This window comes from Physella acuta, unplaced genomic scaffold, assembly GCF_028476545.2.
Source record: "Physella acuta isolate Inbredline_101_S28 unplaced genomic scaffold, ASM2847654v3 ptg000079l, whole genome shotgun sequence".
NCBI classification, from domain to species: domain Eukaryota; kingdom Metazoa; phylum Mollusca; class Gastropoda; family Physidae; genus Physella; species Physella acuta.
Window position 1 is genome coordinate 1,348,126 of NW_026731599.1, and position 24,183 is coordinate 1,372,308.

The 24,183-nt window shown below is 45.3% G+C and overlaps 1 protein-coding gene across 3 annotated transcripts; it reads left to right on the top strand.

The window, feature by feature from the left end:
• Window positions 1–1,345: 1,345 nt before the first annotated feature.
• LOC131955305 (cilia- and flagella-associated protein 58) lies at window positions 1,346–23,797 on the top strand. Of its 3 annotated transcripts, none has more exons than XM_059319393.1 (19): window positions 1,346–1,459; window positions 3,008–3,079; window positions 3,177–3,392; window positions 3,725–3,873; window positions 4,527–4,683; window positions 5,332–5,526; window positions 6,276–6,413; window positions 6,868–7,027; window positions 7,189–7,271; window positions 9,005–9,196; window positions 9,282–9,443; window positions 9,533–9,679; window positions 10,933–11,073; window positions 11,553–11,776; window positions 12,862–12,973; window positions 14,076–14,300; window positions 15,229–15,362; window positions 22,303–22,444; window positions 22,869–23,797. In XM_059319393.1, exons 1-18 carry the CDS (start codon window positions 1,451–1,453, stop codon window positions 22,418–22,420), a joined length of 2,634 nt encoding a protein of 877 aa, XP_059175376.1. In that variant the 5' UTR covers window positions 1,346–1,450; the 3' UTR covers window positions 22,421–22,444; window positions 22,869–23,797. The 3 variants fall into 3 exon arrangements, with proteins under 3 accessions (XP_059175376.1, XP_059175386.1, XP_059175369.1); XM_059319403.1 differs by lacking the exon at window positions 22,869–23,797 and adding an exon at window positions 11,948–11,988 and having other exon boundaries at window positions 11,553–11,735; window positions 22,303–22,862; XM_059319386.1 differs by lacking the exon at window positions 22,869–23,797 and having other exon boundaries at window positions 22,303–22,862.
• Window positions 23,798–24,183: the final 386 nt, after the last annotated feature.

The following is a 24,183-nucleotide window of genomic DNA, read 5'->3' on the forward strand; positions in this document are numbered from 1 at the left end:
TTCCTATAAGTTAAAACAATCCATGATTTTTTAAAAATAGTATATATATATATATATATATATATATATATACATATATATACATATATATACATATATATATATATACTATTTATATACAATTTATATATATATATATATATATATATATATATATATATATATATATATATATATATATATATATATATATATATATCAGGGGCCCCCAAAAATTTTAAGCCTGGGGCCCCGCCCAAGCTTAATCCGCCCCTGAATATGGGCTTGTTCGAAATTTGAAACATTTTAATTCTTGGTTTATATTTTTAATTAAAACTTGTCACAACAACAAATCATATGTGTGAGTGCTATTAGTCTGTTGTGAAAATCTGTTTCAATGTCAACAGTGCTTCTTACCTTACCAGTCGGTCAAAAGAATATGAAGCATGAAAGCTTTGAATGCAGTGTTTCTTCCAGACTTTTTTCTCCGGGGGGGGGGGGGGCACTTGAAATTTTCGGGGGGGGGGGGGCGGTAGACTTTCTTCGGGGGGGGGGGGGGGGGGGCGGACACTGTTAAAAGTATATATTTTCTATATAAAATATATTAATTTCATTTCGTTTGGGGGGGGGGGGGGCGGTAAAAAAATTTCGGGGGGGGGGGGGGGGGGGCTTAGCCAGGCTTAGCCCCCCCCCCCCCGAAGAGATGCCTGGAAGAAACTCTGTATGTGTAATGGTTTCTCGCCTTATGTTTATTTTTAAGTTTTTTTGTAGGCCTATTTATATTATTAGTTTTTAATACATTTCCTTTTTACACCATTTCATTCTTTATTTTGTATTTTAAAAAAATAGTAAGTAAGAGAAGTAATTGCTTTTTATTGTTTAGTGTAAAATCAAAAAGTTTCTGAATTAAGAGCACACATATTTGACTATTTTAAAAAAAAGGGAAATAAGTCATGGAAGTGGTTTGAACGTTTGCCTATCTTTCACACTACAACTCATGTAGCGATACAATTTTTTCCTGTACGAAACAGAGTGTGTTAGCAACTGTAGAACATCTTTACTGCAGTAGATCTTTTTTTTTTTTTTTACAAGAAATAATTTTTTTAACTATAAAAAATTGACTATGGTCGGCTGTGGGCCCCTAAACGGCCTGTCCCCCCCCCCCATTGCGGGGTCTGGCGGCAGTGTAGTTCCGCCCCTGTTAATCGGACTCCTACTACTGAGATTCGATCAAACCCAGATTAAAAGCAACCGCAATGGATGGAAGTCAGTATAATTCTAATGTAATATTTCCTTCCGAATCCAACAATAATTAATTTACGGTTGCTGACATGCGTATTCTATATTTCACCTGGAAACGAAACCGGAAACGAATGGAGGAAATCGTTGTTACCTAGCAACCAACAGATTGCTGGTAAATTGTGGACATCAAGAGAAAATCCAATCTTAAATTTGTGTTTACTTCTATAAAATGACCGAGGTAAAACATCTTTTGAATTTCAACTTGTATAAATCTCTGCCCTCGTATTTCGTTCGGATTTGTAGATGCACGAAAACTTTGTTTAGATTTTGAAAATAAATATAATCTAGCCGCTAGCCTAATAACTAATAACGTAATTTAAAAATTAATGATAATAAATAATATTAATAATATTAAGAACTTAAGAGGTTGTCGTTGTATTAAATTTAATACTTGATTTATCTAATATATAAAGCTCAATTCTGTATGTTTGTATGTAAAATGTTTGTCGTGGATTACAAAGGAATGTAAAAAAAAAAACAACAATAGGGATGGATTCAAGTGTTAGATTATTAAAGTGCTCATGGTCTAAATTTATGAGTTAAAAAATTACTATTGAAAGTCTTTAAAAACAATTTTCATTTTATATACTTAGAATAATAATTTTCAATTATGAACATTTCATAAAAAAATTTAAAAAGTGTATCAAGGTAGACCCACATTATTAGTAATATTGTAGTTGTAGACCCACATTATTAGTAATATTGTAGTTGTAGACCCACATTATTAATAATATTGTAGTTGTAGACCCACATTATTAGTAATATTGTAGTTGTAGACCCACATTATTAGTAATATTGTAGTTGTAGACCCACATTATTAGTAATATTGTAGTTGTAGACCCACATTATTAGTAATATTGTAGTTGTAGACCCACATTATTAGTAATATTACTGCTAATATTCCTTACTAGTAGAGTTATGGATGTTCATTAATGAATACATTGAATAGGCTATTCTCTAATGTTGCCTATATTCATACTTTCCTTGATAATGAAGAATAGCAGTGATCCTGAGGCTATTCTCTAATGTTGGCCATATTCATACTTTCCTTGATAATGAAGAATAGCAGTGATCCTGAGGCTATTCTCTAATGTTGCCCATATTCATACTTTCCTTGACAATGAAGAATAGCAGTGATCCTGAGGCTATTCTCTAATGTTGCCCATATTCATACTTTCCTTGATAATGAAGAATAGCAGTGATCGCTGTTTGTGCAATATTGTCCAGGTCTGCATGATTATGTGCAGCATTAGAGAATACCTTACTGATAAAGATCATCTTCAACTCTACTAGCAAGGGCCCTTTTCACTTTTTATATAATCCTTTTTTTTTTCAATACTGGTGTGTAGTGTTTGTACTCTGGTGTGTAGTGTTTGTATGCTGGTGTGTGTAGTGTTTGTACTCTGGTGTGTAGTGTTTCTATACTGGTGTGTGTAGTGTTTGTACTCTGGTGTGTAGTGTTTGTATGCTGGTGTGTGTAGTGTTTGTATACTGGTGTGTAGTGTTTGCAATGACCCACTAGCTATGTGTTTATCCATAAATGATGTCATACTTTTTGTGATCATTTTTAACCTCCCCTCTTCACATAAAGCCTACCCCCCCTCCCATAATTGTAGTTTTTTTTATTTTTAACAATGTCAAAAAACTCTACCCCCCCCCCCACACACACACACTAGGAGTCTCATGTCATTTATGAAAAAGAATTTTTTAATTTTTTATTTTCCAGGAAAAAAAGGACAAAGAGAAGGCACCGTTTGATGACAGTGCCTTTGATGCCTTGGAGAAGGACTTTCAAGAGGTTTGTTTTAGGGCATTAAGACCAGTTTTCTATATTGTTTGTAATACAGTAAACATGCTCAAAAAAACAAAATAAAAATCTGAAATGATTGTACCAGGTTTTGGCTGAACTGGCTGGAGACAGAAGCCTTGAAAAGTTTCGCTTGGAATATGAAAAACTTCACAAAGCCTTAAAAAAATCTCATGAAAGTGAGCGCAGACTTATGCAAAAATGTCGTGAGCTGAATGCAGAAATAGTTGCCAACTCAGCTAAAGTGGTCACTGCCCTCAAGTTGTCTCAAGATGACCAGGCTACTATTGCATCACTTAAGAAAGTAAGACATTCTCAACCCTCACATTCTTAGTCCTCACATTCTCAGCCCTCACATACATTTTAATTTCATCCTTATATTTTTAGATGTCAAGTTAGGAGAAAACTTTCAAGCCATTATTTTTTTTGTAAAAGGTTGTGAAACTTTATCCCACTGGTATGACCACAGTACTGCTTGATGCTGACAAATAAGAAAAAAAAATATTTCTTGAAAATTTTTAATGCAGCTCCTAATTTTTCAGTATCATTCAATAATTTTTTCAATTTGGTCATTCATTACATATTTTAAATAGTGGTAGCCTTTAGTTTAGTTAACTGTTTCTGACCACTTCAAAGGAGGTGGAAAAAGCCTGGAAAATGGTGGACGCTGCTCATGAAAAAGAGGCCAAGTCCAAAGAAACTGCACAGAGGTTGAAGACTGAGATAGAACAGCTGAGTAAACTGGTGGAGCAGGGGGCTGGACTCACTATGGGCCAGGAGCACAGGTCAGTCATGGGCAGTTCATTACAGGTCAGTCATGGGCAGTTCATTACAGGTCAGTCATGGGCAGTTCATTACAGGTCAGTCATGGGCAGTTCATTACAGGTCAGTCAGGGGCAGTTCATTACAGGTCAGTCATGGGCAGTTCATTACAGGTCAGTCATGGGCAGTTCATTACAGGTCAGTCATGGGCAGTTCATTACAGGTCAGTCATGGGCAGTTCATTACAGGTCAGTCATGGGCAGTTCATTACAGGTCAGTCATGGGCAAATCATTACAGGTGAGCTAGGGGCAGTTCATTACAGGTCAGTCCATTACAGGTCAGTTAGGGGCAGTTCATTACAGGTCAGTTAGGGGCAGTTGAACATTTCTGTATTACTACTGTATTAATGATGTAGTCAACACACCTATGGTGTATGTCCCCAGTGTCAATGACCTATGGTGTATGTCCCCAGTGTCAATGACCTTTGGTGTATGTCCCCAGTGTCAATGACCTTTGGTGTATGTCCCCAGTGTCAATGACCTTTGGTGTATGTCCCCAGTGTCAATGACCTTTGGTGTATGTCCCCAGTGTCAATGACCTTTGGTGTATGTCCCCAGTGTCAATGACCTATGGTGTATGTCCCCAGTGTCAATGACCTTTGGTGTATGTCCCCAGTGTCAATGAGCTGTTGAAGCTGAAAGAGGACCTGACCAAGGAGAGGGACGAGCAGCTCCAGGAGATCACCCGACTGAGAGAAAATCTGGCCGACGCCCACACGCGCCAACAAAAGCTGGAGACAGACAAGGCTGACGCTGAGGAAAAAATCATGCAGGTCAGTCCAGCCAATCCTTAACACCCAGACATTAACCCTTTACCATCCAGACATTTTAACTCTTTACCATCCAGACAATAACCCTTTAACACCTAGACATTAAAAACATTGACTTCCATAAAGCTAAATAAATGGCAACTCATGCTTACACCCTCTAATCATCAATAAAATATCAAACCAAAAATTCCCAGTATCACATGAAAATTATTCCATTAAAACTCAAAATAGATCTAGTGTCTTATGTTATGTGTTGCGCAATACAAAATCTGAAACTACAGAGTTTAAAATTAGAGTATTTTTAAAAACAAATACACATTGAAAATATGTCCTTTGTTATGTATGTTTGTGACAAATCACATTTCTACGACTTGAGCAAATGGCAACACAAGATCCAGTCTCTGGGGGTCAAGAATCTCCAGAAAAATGGAGCATCATCCACAGAACTACTCACTCTTTGACATCACTATATTATTTTCATTTTAATTGAGGATGATTGATTAACCATGTTATTTTATTGAATTTTAATATTCCAAGTTATATTATTCACAATTAAAAATATTTTCTTACCTTCATAAAATTAGGGATAAGTGACTCTTTTTTTTTGGACTTTGTCCCTCCCCTGACCCCCCTTTTGATGCTACTCTCCAGTTGAACACAGACATCCAGATGAGGAACAATGAGGCCCAGCGGGAGGCGCGCAAGAGAGACAAGCTAGAGCGAGACCTGACCCAGGCCAAGGCTGAGCTGGACGCCAAAAACTCGGACATTAAAAAAATGGTGACACAGATTGAACACTACAAGGAGGAGAAAGAAATATTGGACCAGCAGCTCAAGGAACAGAGGGTAAATCAAGGGGGGGGGGGGGGGGGCAGATGTATGGTAAATCAAGGAGGGGGGGGGGCAGATGTATGGTAGATCAAAAAAGGGGGGGGGGGCAGATGTATGGTAAATCAAGGAGGGGGGGAAAGATGTATGGTAAATCATAGGCATATTTTTAGTAAAAACAGATTGTGTTAAGCTACTATATTACATTCTAAAGTAATTATTGATTTGTTTTGATATTTACAATTAAATTTGTAGAAATATACATATTTATATGAACAGAGTGATTATTTCCCCTAGTTCGCTTGTCTTAATATTCTAGGAATCGATATGTGAGATTTGTAATTCTTCAAGGATTACAAAACAGATTGTGTTGCATTTGTTATGTTTTTGGGGCAGATGTATGGATAAATCATTCAGTAAATCATAGGCCGGGCAGATGTTTTTGTGAATCAGCCGTTGTAACCCGCTCTGTAACCCGTCTATCCTCACGAACACCTCTCACATGTAAACACACTCAACCAAGGGCTACAACTACATGTAAACACACTCAACCAAGGGCTACAACTACATGTAAACACACTCAACCAAGGGCTACAACTACATGTAAACACACTCAACCAAGGGCTACAACTACAAAGTGGGTACCTGTCATTCTAGCACACAACACATACACAATCAGGGGACGCTATATGGAAGGCAACATGTGATACATATGGATAGTTGTGTGATTTGATTGGCTAATCCTCACTCTCTCTCTACTTGATCAGGTTCTGAGTGAACGAACTCTAAAAGACTCGGAAGTTCTCAACGCGCGACTGATGAAATTATCAGCTGAATATGAAAGTCAGCTGATCAATGCTGATAGCTTAGCTCAGGAGAACCAGTCCAAAGCAACAGACCTTAAGGTTGTCAACACTTTTCATTACAACAACAGACCTTAAGGTTGTCAACACTTTTCATTACAACAACAGACCTTAAGGTTGTCCACACTTTTCATTACAACAACAGACCTTAAGGTTGTCAACACTTTTCATTACAACAACAGACCTTAAGGTTGTCCACACTTTTCATTACAACAACAGACCTTAAGGTTGTCCACACTTTTCATTACATTTGAATTAGCCTTGTTCAACAATCATATTGGAATTATCTTTCACAGCTAAAAGTACATAAACATTGTTTAGCCCATGTCTTAGTATTTTGCAATGTGTCTATGTAATGTCCATATGATGTCATGTGGCTGTAATGTCCATATGATGTCATGTGGCTGTAATGTCCACATGATGTCATGTGGCTGTAATGTCCACATGATGTCATCTGACTGCCCATGTCATCTGACTGCCCATGTCATCTGTCCAGCAAAAAGAAGAAGAGCTGAGCATGCTGAAGTCAGAGAGCCAAAGACAGAACAAGATGAGGGAGACGCTGCAGCGCAAGCTGCGCACAGTGGAGGACAGCAAGACAGAAGTGGAGCAGCAGAAGGAGACCCTCAAATCTCAGATCAGTGCGCTGGAGCGTGGTGAGTACATCAGTATGGTGGAGTGTGTGGGAGTGTGGTGAGTAGATCAGTGGGGGGGGGGGGGGGATTGTGTGGGATGGGGGAAACTTCTGCTAATGTTGTGTCAAAATTTGTTGAAATGAAACAGCTTTGTGCCAATGATTTCTTATTTGTACCGTTAGAATTGGAGCTGGCCAAGAAGAAAACAGAAGCAGACAAGAAAAGTATTGATGACCTTATTAGAGAAAGGGACATTCTTAACAAGGTAAGTCATACAGGCTAAGGTCCTGACATACTGCCTCTGTAAGGTCCTGTCATACTGGCTCCATAAGGTCCTGTCATACTGGCTCCATAAGGTCCTGTCATACTGGCTCCATAAGGTCCTGTCATACTGGCTCCATAAGGTCCTGTCATACTGGCTCCATAAGGTCCTGTCATACTGGCTCCATAAGGTCCTGTCATACTGGCTCCATAAGGTCCTGTCATACTGGCTCCATAAGGTCCTGTCATACTGGCTCCATAAGGTCCTGTCATACTGGCTCCATAAGGTCCTGTCATACTGGCTCCATAAGGTCCTGTCATACTGGCTCCATAAGGTCCTGTCATAATGGCTCCATAAGGTCCTGTCATACTGGCTCCATAAGGTCCTGTCATACTGGCTCCATAAGGTCCTGTCATACTGGCTCCATAAGGTCCTGTCATACTGGCTCCATAAGGTCCTGTCATACTGGCTCCATAAGGTCCTGTCATACTGGCTCCATAAGGTCCTGTCATACTGGCTCCATAAGGTCCTGTCGTACTGGCTCCATAAGGTCCTGTCATACTGGCTCCATAAGGTCCTGTCATACTGGCTCCATAAGGTCCTGTCATACTGGCTCCATAAGGTCCTGTCATACTGGCTCCATATGGTCCTGTCATACTGGCTCCATAAGGTCCTGTCATACTGGCTCCATAAGGTCCTGTCGTACTGGCTCCATAAGGTCCTGTCGTACTGGCTCCATAAGGTCCTGTCATACTGGCTCCATAAGGTCCTGTCATACTGGCTCCATAAGGTCCTGTCATACTGGCTCCATAAGGTCCTGTCATACTGGCTCCATAAGGTCCTGTCATACTGGCTCCATAAGGTCCTGTCATACTGGCTCCATAAGGTCCTGTCGTACTGGCTCCATAAGGTCCTGTTGTACTGGCTCCATAAGGTCCTGTCATACTGGCTCCATAAGGTCCTGTCATACTGGCTCCATAAGGTCCTGTCATAATGGCTCCATAAGGTCCTGTCATACTGGCTCCATAAGGTCCTGTCATAATGGCTCCATAAGGTCCTGTCATACTGGCTCCATAAGGTCCTGTCATACTGGCTCCATAAGGTCCTGTCATACTGGCTCCATAAGGTCCTGTCATACTGGCTCCATAAGGTCCTGTCATACTGGCTCCATAAGGTCCTGTCATACTGGCTCCATAAGGTCCTGTCGTACTGGCTCCATAAGGTCCTGTCGTACTGGCTCCATAAGGTCCTGTCATACTGGCTCCATAAGGTCCTGTCATACTGGCTCCATAAGGTCCTGTCATACTGGCTCCATAAGGTCCTGTCATACTGGCTCCATAAGGTCCTGTCATACTGGCTCCATAAGGTCCTGTCATACTGGCTCCATAAGGTCCTGTCATACTGGCTCCATAAGGTCCTGTCATAATGGCTCCATAAGGTCCTGTCATACTGGCTCCATAAGGTCCTGTCATACTGGCTCCATAAGGTCCTGTCATACTGGCTCCATAAGGTCCTGTCATACTGGCTCCATAAGGTCCTGTCGTACTGGCTCCATAAGGTCCTGTCATACTGGCTCCATAAGGTCCTGTCATAATGGCTCCATAAGGTCCTGTCATACTGGCTCCATGAGGTCCTGTCATACTGGCTCCATAAGGTCCTGTCATACTGGCTCCATGAGGTCCTGTCATACTGGCTCCATAAGGTCCTGTCATCTGACCTGTCTTGTTTGTCCCCAGAACTTGCTGAAAGCTGCCGGTGCCACCCAGAAGCAGCTCCACCTGGTCAAGCTACATGACCAGTCCAAGAAGAACCTGGAGCAGGAGATTGCCAACTACAAGGACGAGGCCCAGAAGCAGAGGAAGATCATCTACCAGCTGGAGAAGGAGAGAGACCGCTACATCAACGAGGCTAGCGACCTGACACAGAAGGTCAGACACAGGTCATCATCAGGTCAAGGCTAAATGATGTCACTGGGTTATTGTTAATCTCAATTTGTAACCTTGACCTTCCCAGGTCCTGCAACACATGGAGGATGTCAAGGTCAGAGAGATGCAAATCTTTGACTACAAGAAGAAAATAGCTGAGGCAGAGACCAAGCTGAAACAGCAACAAAATTTGTACGAGGCTGTCAGGTCGGACAGGAACCTGTACAGCAAGAACCTCATCGAGTCACAGGTAGGTGTCACGCCAGTTGACGTCATGTCATATGGAACAGGTGGCAGTCATGTAAGCTATTCTGATGTTGTGACCTTTGACCTGTGTAGGACGAGATCACAGAGATGCGGAGGAAGCTGCGGATCATGAGCCACCAGATAGACCAGCTGAAGGAAGAGATCCAGGCCAAGGAGGCCGCGCTGGTCAAAGAGACGCTGGTCAATCAGCAGGTGGAGAAGGAGAAGGACACACTCAAGGTCAGAGGTCATTTCATCTCAGCTGACTTAGGTCATTTCATCTTGGATGACATGTTGGATGGCTTGTATGATGCCATGTTGGATGGCTTGTATGAGACATGTTGGATGGCTTGTATGATGCCATGTTGGATGGCTTGTATGAGACATGTTGGATGGCTTGTATGATGACATGTTGGATGGCTTGTATGATGACATGTTGGATGGCTTGTATGATGACATGTTGGATGGCTTGTATGAGACATGTTGGATGGCTTGTATGATGACATGTTGGATGGCTTGTATGATGCCATGTTGGATGGCTTGTATGATGACATGTTTGATGGCTTGTATGATGCCATGTTGGTTGGCTTGTATGATGACATGTTGGATGGCTTGTATGATGACATGTTGGATGGCTTGTATGAGACATGTTGGATGGCTTGTATGATGACATGTTGGATGGCTTGTATGATGACATGTTGGATGGCTTGTATGATGACATGTTGGATGGCTTGTATGATGACATGTTGGATGGCTTGTATGATGCCATGTTGGATGGCTTGTTTGATGCCATGTTGGATGGCTTGTATGATGCCATGTTGGATGGCTTGTATGATGCCATGTTGGATGGCTTGTATGATGACATGTTGGATGGCTTGTATGATGACATGTTGGATGGCTTGTATGATGACATGTTGGATGGCTTGTATGATGACATGTTGGATGGCTTGTAAGATGACATGTTGGATGGCTTGTATGATGCCATGTTGGATGGCTTGTATGATGCCATGTTGGATGGCTTGTATGATGACATTTTGGATGGCTTGTATGATGACATTTTGGATGGCTTGTATGATGCCATGTTGGATGGCTTGTATGATGACATGTTGGATGGCTTGTATGATGCCATGTTGGATGGCTCGATTACTGCCATATTGGATGGCTTGTATGAGACATGTTGGATGGCTTGTATGATGACTTGTTGGATGGCTTGTATGATGACATGTTGGATGGCTTGTATGAGACATGTTGGATGGCTTGTATGATGACATGTTGGGTGGCTTGTATGATGACATGTTGGATGGCTTGTATGATGACTTGTTGGATGGCTTGTATGATGACATGTTGGATGGCTTGTATGATGACATGTTGGATGGCTTGTATGAGACATGTTGGATGGCTTGTATGATGACATGTTGGATGGCTTGTATGAGACATGTTGAATGGCTTGTATGATGCCATGTTGGATGACCTGATGCCATGTTGGATGACAGGCAGAGCTCCAGAAGATGAAGCAGCAAGCCCTGGAGAGCAAGTCCCACATAGAAGCCCAGGAAGCTGAAGAAAAAAAGTTGTTGGCCATCATCAGAGAGGCCGACGCTGAACGTGTGCGACAGAAGAAAGAATTGGACCAGGTTTGTGCAACTTGTTTCATATCATGCTCCCATCAAATTATGTTTGGTGCCATATGCCCCCATCAAATTATGTTTGGTGCCTTATGCCCCCATCAAGTTGTGTTTGGTGCCATATGCCCCCATCAAATAGTTTGGTGCCATATGCCCCCATCAAATAGTTTGGTGCCATATGCCCCCATCAAATTGTGTTTGGTGCCATATGCCCCTATCAAATTGTGTTTGTTGCCATATGCCCCCATCAAATTGTGTTTGGTGCCATATGCCCCCATCAAATTGTGTTTGGTGCCATATGCCCCCATCAAATTGTGTTTGGTGCCATATGCCCCCATCAAATTGTGTTTGGTGCCATATGCCCCCATCAAATTGTGTTTGGTGCCATATGCCCCCATCAAATTGTGTTTGGTGCCATATGCCCCCATCAAATTGTGTTTGGTGCCATATGCCCCCATCCAGCTGCAGCAGTGCCCTGATTGTTGCAGGTGATCAGTGAACGTGACATCCTGGGCACCCAGCTGGTGCGACGTAACGATGAGCTGGCTCTCCTGTACGAGAAGATCAAGATCCAGCAGTCTGTGCTCAACAAGGGGGAGATCCAGTACAACCAGCGTCTGGAGGACATCAGGATCCTCAAGCTGGAGATCAAGAAGATGAGGAGGGAGAAGGTCATCCTGCAGAAAAGTGTGGCCAATGTGGAAGATTTGAGGTAGGTCAGAAGGTCATCCTGCAGAAAAGTGTGGCCAATGTGGAAGATTTGAGGTAGGTCAGAAGGTCATCCTGCAGAAAAGTGTGGCCAATGTTGAAGATTTGAGGTAGGTCAGAAGGTCATCCTGCAGAAAAGTGTGGCCAATGTTGAAGATTTGAGGTAGGTCAGAAGGTCATCCTGCAGAAAAGTGTGGCCAACGTTGAAGATTTGAGGTAGGTCAGAAGGTCATCCTGCAGAAAAGTGTGGCCAACGTTGAAGATTTGAGGTAGGTCAGAAGGTCATCCTGCAGAAAAGTGTGGCCAACGTTGAAGATTTGAGGTAGGTCAGAAGGTCATCCTGCAGAAAAGTGTGGCCAACGTTGAAGATTTGAGGTAGGTCAGAAGGTCATCCTGCAGAAAAGTGTGGCCAATGTTGAAGATTTGAGGTAGGTCAGAAGGTCATCCTGCAGAAAAGTGTGGCCAACGTTGAAGATTTGAGGTAGGTCAGAAGGTCATCCTGCAGAAAAGTGTGGCCAATGTTGAAGATTTGAGGTAGGTCAGAAGGTCATCCTGCAGAAAAGTGTGGCCAACGTTGAAGATTTGAGGTAGGTCAGAAGGTCATCCTGCAGAAAAGTGTGGCCAATGTTGAAGATTTGAGGTAGGTCAGAAGGTCATCCTGCAGAAAAGTGTGGCCAATGTTGAAGATTTGAGGTAGGTCAGAAGGTCATCCTGCAGAAAAGTGGCCAATGTTGAAGATTTGAGGTAGGTCAGAAGGTCATCCTGCAGAAAAGTGTGGCCAACGTTGAAGATTTGAGGTAGGTCAGAAGGTCATCCTGCAGAAAAGTGTGGCCAAGATTTGAGGTAGGTCAGAAGGTCATCCTGCATCCTGTACATAAATTATACACAAGGAATTCACAAGTGTACTGTACAATACTAACCCTCCACACACAATATAAAATTAAGTTTTGAAAAGCTCAAACACATGACTAACAAACACAAGCAACAAACACAAGCAATAAACACAAGCAACAAACACATGACTAACAAACACAAGCAATAAACACAAGCAACAAACACACCAATGAGAACTGAGGTCTGCTTCACCAGGCGCGAGGTGTACCACATCCAGAGGGAACTCTTGAGGGAGAGGACACGGTGTAAGGCTCTGGAGGAGGAACTGGAGAATCCAATGAACATCCACAGGTGGAGGAAGCTTGAGGTAGGTGGATCAGAGTGGATGTTTGGTGGATCACAGTGGATGTTTGGTGGATCAGAGTGGATGTTTGGTGGATCAGAGTGTATGTTTGGTGGATCAGAGTGTATGTTTGGTGGATCAGAGTGTATGTTTGGTGGATCAGAGTGTATGTTTGGTGGATCAGATGTTTGGTGGATCAGAGTGGATGTTTGGTGGATCAGAGTGGATGTTTGGTGGATCACAGTGGATGTTTGGTGGATCACAGTGGATGTTTGGTGGATCAGAGTGGATGTTTGGTGGATCACAGTGTATGTTTGGTGGATCAGATGTTTGGTGGATCAGAGTGGATGTTTGGTGGATCAGAGTGGATGTTTGGTGGATCAGAGTGGATGTTTGGTGGATCAGAGTGGATGTTTGGTGGATCAGAGTGTATGTTTGGTGGATCAGAGTGTATGTTTGGTGGATCAGAGTGTATGTTTGGTGGATCAGAGTGGATGTTTGGTGGATCAGAGTGGATGTTTGGTGGATCAGAGTGGATGTTTGGTGGATCAGAGTGTATGTTTGGTGGATCAGAGTGTATGTTTGGTGGATCAGAGTGTATGTTTGGTGGATCAGATGTTTGGTGGATCAGAGTGGATGTTTGGTGGATCAGAGTGGATGTTTGGTGGATCAGATGTTTGGTGGATCAGAGTGGATGTTTGGTGGATCAGAGTGGATGTTTGGTGGATCAGAGTGGATGTTTGGTGGATCAGAGTGTATGTTTGGTGGATCAGAGTGTATGTTTGGTGGATCAGAGTGTATGTTTGGTGGATCAGAGTGTATGTTTGGTGGATCAGATGTTTGGTGGATCAGAGTGGATGTTTGGTGGATCAGAGTGGATGTTTGGTGGATCACAGTGGATGTTTGGTGGATCACAGTGGATGTTTGGTGGATCAGAGTGGATGTTTGGTGGATCACAGTGTATGTTTGGTGGATCAGATGTTTGGTGGATCAGAGTGGATGTTTGGTGGATCAGAGTGGATTTTTGATGGATCAGAGTGGATGTTTGGTGGATCAGAGTGGATGTTTTTGAATACAAGTTGACAAAAGAAAAGGTTGAGTAATTGAGTTTGTTTGCTGCCACCAGGGCAGCGACCCGGCCACGTTTGAGATGATCCAGAAGATCCAGACCCTGCAGAAGAGGCTGATCCAGAAGACGGAGGAGGTGGTGGAGAAGGAGCTGCTCATCCAGGAGAAGGAGAAACTTTACCTGGAGCTCAAGCACATTCTGGCGCGCCAGCCTGGCCCTGAGGTGGCAGAACAGCTGGCCATATACCAGCAGACATTGAAGGAAAAAACCAAGCAGATGAAGGTGGGTGCTTTTGGCTGACTTTAGACCTGCTCATGGTAGAAGGTGGGTGCTTTTGGCTGACTTTAGACCTGCTCATGGTAGAAGGTGGGTGCTTTTGGCTGACTTTAGACCTGCTCATGGTAGAAGGTGGGTGCTTTTGGCTGACTTTAGACCTGCTCATGGTAGAAGGTGGGTGCTTTTGGCTGACTTTAAGCTTTAGACCTGCTCATGGTAGAAGGTGGGTGCCTTTGGCTGACTTTAAGCTTTAGACCTGCTCATGGTACAACTGTCAGCATTATACTGAAGGTGCTTAAAGCAGAATTGTCCTGAACGTTAATGTGCTAGTTTTATAGCAACCTAGTCCAGTTGCTGAAGCTAATGTATAGCTAGTTTTATAGCAACCTAGTCCAGTTGCTGAAGCTAATGTATAGCTAGTTTTATAGCAACCTAGTCCAGTTGCTGAAGCTAATGTGGAGCTAGTTTTATAGCAACCTAGTCCAGTTGCTGAAGCTAATGTGGAGCTAGTTTTATAGCAACCTAGTCCAGTTGCTGAAGCTAATGTGGAGCTAGTTTTATAGCAACCTAGTCCAGTTGCTGAAGCTAATGTATAGCTAGTTTTATAGCAACCTAGTCCAGTTGCTGAAGCTAATGTATAGCTAGTTTTATAGCAACCTAGTCCAGTTGCTGAAGCTAATGTATAGCTAGTTTTATAGCAACCTAGTCCAGTTGCTGAAGCTAATCTATAGCTAGTTTTATAGCAACTTAGTCCAGTTGCTGAAGCTAATCTATAGCTAGTTTTATAGCAACCTAGTCCAGTTGCTGAAGCTAATGTATAGCTAGTTTTATAGCAACCTAGTCCAGTTGCTGAAGCTAATGTGGAGCTAGTTTTATAGCAACCTAGTCCAGTTGCTGAAGCTAATATGCTGTATGTCTGTCTGGTCCCCTGTAGGGCATGGCCTCAGAGCTGAACATGTACGAGGCACAGGTGGCGGAGTACAAGTACGAGATAGAACGGATAGCCAGAGAACTGCAGGAGGTGAAAAAGAAATATTTTATGCAGAAGAAAAAAGAACAGCAGCAAAAGTAAGATTTTCACCATTACATCACAGTCACCATTAAATGACAGACACCATTACATCATCGACATCAATACTATAAACACATAGTAATTGACGAATCAAAACATCCAAGCTGATAGTATGGCCACAACCAGTGTATGGGGGAGCCACTACTGTATGGGGACACACCACTACTGTATGGGGGGGGACACACCACTACTGTATGGGGACACACCACTACTGTATGGGGACACACCACTACTGTATGGGGGGGGACACACCACTACTGTATGGGGACACACCACTACTGTATGGGGACACACCACTACTGTATGGGGGGGGACACACCACTACTGTATGGGGACACACCACTACTGTATGGGGACACACCACTACTGTATGGGGGACACACCACTACTGTATGGGGACACACCACTACTGTATGGGGACACACCACTACTGTATGGGGGGGGACACACCACTACTGTATGGGGACACACCACTACTGATAGGGGAGGGGGGCGCCACTACTGTATGGGGGACACACCACTACTGTATGGGGACACACCACTACTGTATGGGGGACACACCACTACTGTATGGGGACACACCACTACTGTATGGGGACACACCACTACTGTATGGGGGGGGGACACACCACTACTGTATGGGGGACACACCACTACTGTATGGGGGGGACACACCACTACTGTATGGGGACACACCACTACTGTATGGGGACACACCACTACTGTATGGGGACACACCACTACTGTATGGGGACACACCACTACTGTATGGGGGACACACCACTACTGTATGGGGGAGCCACCACTACTGTATGGGGGGGACACACCACTACTGTATGGGGGGGACACACCACTACTGTATGGGGACACACCACTACTGTATGGGGGGGACACACCACTACTGTATGGGGGACACACCACTACTGTATGGGGACACACCACTACTGTATGGGGGACACACCACTACTGTATGGGGGGGGGGACACACCACTACTGTATGGGGACACACCACTACTGTATGGGGACACACCACTACTGTATGGGGGACACACCACTACTGTATGGGGGACACACCACTACTGTATGGGGGGGGGACACACCACTACTGTATGGGGACACACCACTACTGTATGGGGGACACACCACTACTGTATGGGGGACACACCACTACTGTATGGGGGACACACCACTACTGTATGGGGGACACACCACTACTGTATGGGGGACACACCACTACTGTATGGGGGACACACCACTACTGTATGGGGGACACACCACTACTGTATGGGGGACACACCACTACTGTATGGGGGACACACCACTACTGTATGGGGACACACCACTACCGTATGGGGACACACCACTACTGTATGGGGACACACCACCACTGTATGGGGACACACCACCACTGTATGGGGGGGGGACACACCACTACTGTATGGGGGACACACCACTACTGTATGGGGGGGACACACCACTACTGTATGGGGGACACACCACTACTGTATGGGGACACACCACTACTGTATGGGGGGGGGACACACCACTACTGTATGGGGGGGACACACCACTACTGTATGGGGGACACACCACTACTGTATGGGGACACACCACTACTGTATGGGGGACACACCACTACTGTATGGGGACACACCACTACTGTATGGGGACACACCACTACTGTATGGGGACACACCACTACTGTATGGGGACACACCACTACTGTATGGGGGGGGACACACCACTACTGTATGGGGACACACCACTACTGATGGGGGAGGGGGGCGCCACTACTGTATGGGGACACACCACTACTGTATGGGGACACACCACTACTGTATGGGGGGGACACACCACTACTGTATGGGGACACACCACTACTGTATGGGGACACACCACTACTGTATGGGGACACACCACTACTGTATGGGGGAGCCACTACTGTATGGGGACACACCACTACTGTTTGGGGGCAGGGGGGACACCACTACTGTATGGGGACACACCACTACTGTATGGGGACACACCACTACTGTATGGGGGACACACCACTACTGTATGGGGACACACCACTACTGTATGGGGGACACACCACTACTGTATGGGGGGGGGGGGGACACACCACTACTGTATGGGGACACACCACTACTGTATGGGGACACACCACTACTGTATGGGGGGGGGGGACACACCACTACTGTATGGGGACACACCACTACTGTATGGGGACACACCACTACTGTATGGGGGACACACCACTACTGTATGGGGACACACCACTACTGTATGGGGACACACCACTACTGTATGGGGACACACCACTACTGTATGGGGGAGCCACTACTGTATGGGGACACACCACTATTGTATGGGGGAGCCACTACTGTATGGGGACACACCACTACTGTATGGGGACACACCACTACTGTATGGGGACACACCACTACTGTATGGGGGACACACCACTACTGTATGGGGACACACCACTACTGTATGGGGGACACACCACTACTGTATGGGGACACACCACTACTGTATGGGGGACACACCACTACTGTATGGGGGGGACACACCACTACTGTATGGGGGGGACACACCACTACTGTATGGGGGGGACACACCACTACTGTATGGGGGGGACACACCACTACTGTATGGGGACACACCACTACTGTATGGGGGACACACCACTACTGTATGGGGGAGCCACTACTGTATGGGGGACACACCACTACTGTATGGGGACACACCACTACTGTATGGGGACACACCACTACTGTATGGGGGGGACACACCACTACTGTATGGGGACACACCACTACTGTATGGGGGACACACCACTACTGTATGGGGACACACCACTACTGTATGGGGGACACACCACTACTGTATGGGGGGACACACCACTACTGTATGGGGGGGACACACCACTACTGTATGGGGGGGACACACCACTACTGTATGGGGACACACCACTACTGATGGGGGAGGGGGGCGCCACTACTGTATGGGGGAGCCACCACTACTGTATGGGGACACACCACTACTGTATGGGGGACACACCACTACTGTATGGGGACACACCACCACTGACGGGGGGACACACCACTACTGTATGGGGACACACCACTACTGTATGGGGGAGCCACTACTGTATGGGGGACACACCACTACTGTATGGGGACACACCACTACTGTATGGGGGACACACCACTACTGTATGGGGGACACACCACTACTGTATGGGGACACACCACTACTGTATGGGGACACACCACTACTGTATGGGGGACACACCACTACTGTATGGGGGAGCCACTACTGTATGGGGGACACACCACTACTGTATGGGGACACACCACTACTGTATGGGGACACACCACTACTGTATGGGGGGACACACCACTACTGTATGGGGGACACACCACTACTGTATGGGGGGGGACACACCACTACTGTATGGGGGACACACCACTACTGTATGGGGACACACCACTACTGTATGGGGACACACCACTACTGTATGGGGACACACCACTACTGTATGGGGACACACCACTACTGTATGGGGGACACACCACTACTGTATGGGGGACACACCACTACTGTATGGGGGACACACCACTACTGTATGGGGACACACCACTACTGTATGGGGACACACCACTACTGTATGGGGACACACCACTACTGTATGGGGACACACCACTACTGTATGGGGGGGGACACACCACTACTGTATGGGGGACACACCACTACTGTATGGGGGACACACCACTACTGTATGGGGGAGCCACTACTGTATGGGGACACACCACTACTGTATGGGGGACACACCACTACTGTATGGGGACACACCACTACTGTATGGGGACACACCACTACTGTATGGGGACACACCACTACTGTATGGGGGACACACCACTACTGTATGGGGGGGACACACCACTACTGTATGGGGACACACCACTACTGTATGGGGGAGCCACTACTGTATGGGGACACACCACTACTGTATGGGGACACACCACTACTGTATGGGGACACACCACTACTGTATGGGGGGGGACACACCACTACTGTATGGGGAGGACACACCACTACTGTATGGGGACACACCACTACTGTATGGGGGGGACACACCACTACTGTATGGGGGAGCCACTACTGTATGGGGACACACCACTACTGTATGGGGACACACCACTACTGTATGGGGACACACCACTACTGTATGGGGACACACCACTACTGTATGGGGGGGGGACACACCACTACTGTATGGGGGGGACACACCACTACTGTATGGGGACACACCACTACTGTATGGGGACACACCACTATTGTATGGGGGACACACCACTACTGTATGGGGGAGCCACTACTGTATGGGGACACACCACTACTGTATGGGGGACACACCACTACTGTATGGGGACACACCACAACTGTATGGGGACACACCACTACTGTATGGGGGACACACCACTACTGTATGGGGACACACCACTACTGTATGGGGACACACCACTACTGTATGGGGACACACCACTACTGTATGGGGACACACCACTACTGTATGGGGACACACCACTACTGTATGGGGGACACACCACTACTGTATGGGGACACACCACTACTGTATGGGGGACACACCACTACTGTATGGGGACACACCACTACTGTATGGGGACACACCACTACTGTATGGGGACACACCACTACTGTATGGGGGGGGGGACACACCACTACTGTATGGGGACACACCACTACTGTATGGGGACACACCACTACTGTATGGGGACACACCACTACTGTATGGGGACACACCACTACTGTATGGGGACACACCACTACTGTATGGGGGACACACCACTACTGTATGGGGACACACCACTACTGTATTGGGGGGGACGACACACCACTACTGTATGGGGACACACCACTACTGTATGGGGACACACCACTACTGTATGGGGACACATCACTACTGTATGGGGACACACCACTACTGTATGGGGACACACCACTACTGTATGGGGACACACCACTACTGTATGGGGGGGGACACACCACTACTGTATGGGGACACACCACTACTGTATGGGGACACACCACTACTGTATGGGGACACACCACTACTGTATGGGGACACACCACTACTGTATGGGGACACACCACTACTGTATGGGGACACACCACTACTGTATGGGGGGGGGACACACCACTACTGTATGGGGGACACACCACTACTGTATGGGGGAGCCACCACTACTGTATGGGGACACACCACTACTGTATGGGGGACACACCACTACTGTATGGGGACACACCACTATTGTATGGGGGACACACCACCACTGTATGGGGACACACCACTACTGTATGGGGGAGCCACTACTGTATGGGGGACACACCACTACTGTATGGGGACACACCACTACTGTATGGGGACACACCACTACTGTATGGGGGACACACCACTACTGTATGGGGGAGCCACTACTGTATGGGGGACACACCACTACTGTATGGGGACACACCACTACTGTATGGGGGACACACCACTACTGTATGGGGGAGCCACTACTGTATGGGGGACACACCACTACTGTATGGGGACACACCACTACTGTATGGGGGACACACCACTACTGTATGGGGGAGCCACTACTGTATGGGGGACACACCACTACTGTATGGGGACACACCACTACTGTATGGGGACACACCACTACTGTATGGGGACACACCACTACTGTATGGGGGACACACCACCACTGTATGGGGACACACCACTACTGTATGGGGGACACACCACTACTGTATGGGGACACACCACTACTGTATGGGGACACACCACTACTGTTGGGGACACACCACTACTGTATGGGGGACACACCACTACTGTATGGGGGACACACCACTACTGTTGGGGACACACCACTACTGTATGGGGGACACACCACCACTGTATGGGGACACACCACTACTGTTGGGGACACACCACTACTGTATGGGGGACACACCACTACTGTATGGGGACACACCACTACTGTATGGGGGGGACACACCACTACTGTATGGGGGGGACACACCACTACTGTATGGGGACACACCACTACTGTATGGGGGACACACCACTACTGTATGGGGGGGACACACCACTACTGTATGGGGGACACACCACTACTGTATGGGGACACACCACTACTGTATGGGGGACACACCACTACTGTATGGGGACACACCACTACTGTATGGGGGACACACCACTACTGTATGGGGACACACCACTACTGTATGGGGGACACACCACTACTGTATGGGGGAGCCACTACTGTATGGGGGACACACCACTACTGTATGGGGACACACCACCACTGTATGGGGACACACCACTACTGTATGGGGGGGACACACCACTACTGTATGGGGACACACCACTACTGTATGGGGGACACACCACTACTGTATGGGGACACACCACTACTGTATGGGGACACACCACTACTGTATGGGGACACACCACTACTGTATGGGGACACACCACTACTGTATGGGGACACACCACTACTGTATGGGGACACACCACTACTGTATGGGGACACACCACTACTGTATGGGGACACACCACTACTGTATGGGGGACACACCACTACTGTATGGGGGAGCCACCACTACTGTATGGGGGGGACACACCACTACTGTATGGGGGACACACCACTACTGTATGGGGGGGACACACCACTACTGTATGGGGGGGACACACCACTACTGTATGGGGACACACCACTACTGTATGGGGACACACCCCTTCTGTATGGGGACACACCACTACTGTATGGGGACACACCACTACTGACGGGGGGGGGGGGAGGCGCCACTACTGTCTGAGCAGCCATACAGCACCATTAAACTTTTGGTCTCTTGCAGGGAGCGTGAGCGGGCCATGCTGCAGGCAGAAGGTCCAGCCATCATCTCCCAGAGAACAGACGCCCCCAGGTTCACAGGCGGAGGATTTAACTTAAAGACCACAAAGTCTGCTGCCTAATTTTTACATCAGCAAGTCATCAACCTAAACAAGTTTCAGCCTAAACAAATCATCAACCTAAACAAGTTTCAGCCTAAACAAATCATCAGCCTAAACAAGTTTCAGCCTAAACAAGTCATCAACCTAAACAAGTTTCAACCTAAACAAGTTTCAACCTAAACAAGTTTCAGCCTAAACAAGTTTCAACCTAAACAAGTCATCAACCTAAACAAGTTTCAGCCTAAACAAGTTTCAACCTAAACAAGTTTCAGCCTAAACAAGTTTCAGCCTAAACAAATCATCAGCCTAAACAAGTTTCAGCCTAAACAAGTCATCAACCTAAACAAGTTTCAACCTAAACAAGTTTCAACCTAAACAAGTTTCAGCCTAAACAAGTTTCAACCTAAACAAGTCATCAACCTAAACAAGTTTCAGCCTAAACAAGTTTCAACCTAAAAAAGTCATCAACCTAAACAAGTTTCAACCTAAACAAATCATCAACCTAAACAAGTTTCAACCTAAACAAGTTTCAGCCTAAACAAGTTTCAACCTAAACAAGTTTCAGCCTAAACAAGTTTCAACCTAAACAAGTCATCAACCTAAACAAGTTTCAACCTAAACAAATCATCAACCTAAACAAGTTTCAACCTAAACAAGTTTCAGCCTAAACAAGTTTCAACCTAAACAAGTCATCAACCTAAACAAGTTTCAACCTAAACAAGTTTCAGCCTAAACAAGTTTCAGCCTAAACAAGTTTCAACCTAAACAAGTCATCAACCTAAACAAGTTTCAGCCTAAACAAGTTTCAACCTAAACAAGTCATCAACCTAAACAAGTTTCAACCTAAACAAGTTTCAACCTAAACAAGTTTCAACCTAAACAAGTTTCAGCCTAAACAAGTTTCAACCTTAACAAATTTGAACCTTTACAAATTTGAACCTAAACAATTTTAAACCTAAACAATTTTCAACCTAAACAAGTCATCCACTTGATAGACATAACTCAGAGGCATAACTTTTTAAAAATAATTTGAGGAAGAAAGAAAAATGCAAATACAAAAGATTAATGGGAATACAAAAGAAAAATGGGAATACAAAATATTAATGGGAACCCTGACACTTTTTTTGTGTGTCTTTGCTTGCTTTAAACCTCTCTTAATCTTAATATTAGAAAGATTTTTGGTAAAAACTGGGTTCTAGTAAAGGTGTTGATCATCTGGTGATATTTTGGTGGACATTTTGGACAGATTGGTCCTAGAATATAGGGTCTGTTACACCAGAGTGCTTTAGAAGTGCTAAAGACTTTGTGTGTGATCCTTGAATGATTGTATTATTTCTGTTATAAAAAGTTTTTATAAATAAATACATTTTTGTTATACAAGAAATTTTGTGTCTGTTAATATCTTATGTGCCACAATGAGCTCAAAGTTAATTTAAAGATCAAATTAATTGTAGTAATTGAACCAAGTCTTCAGATCAAAGTTAATTTTACCATCAAATTAATCGTATGAATTGAACGAAGTCTTCAGATAAATGCTACAAGTAGGCCTAGGCAGGATTGTTTTGGGGGACTGTGAGGAAAATTGCTGAAGGCTGACAGAAGTGGAGGGAGCTTTCTGTGGGGCCCATGTGTCATGGACACAAGAGGAAAAAGATGATGATGAGTTATAGCTTAAGCTTAAAAATAAATGAAGTTGCAGGCCTAATTATGGAGTTAATATATACTGATATAGGACTACTCAGTTTTAGATAAATTAATTGATGTTGAGTAATTTAATTAAAATT

Coding starts and splice junctions, on each gene's coding strand:
- LOC131955305 (XM_059319393.1), top strand. Junction 7,028..7,188: donor GATCAGTGCGCTGGAGCGTG/GTGAGTACATCA, acceptor TTGTACCGTTAG/AATTGGAGCTGGCCAAGAAG. Junction 14,301..15,228: donor AAAAAACCAAGCAGATGAAG/GTGGGTGCTTTT, acceptor GGTCCCCTGTAG/GGCATGGCCTCAGAGCTGAA.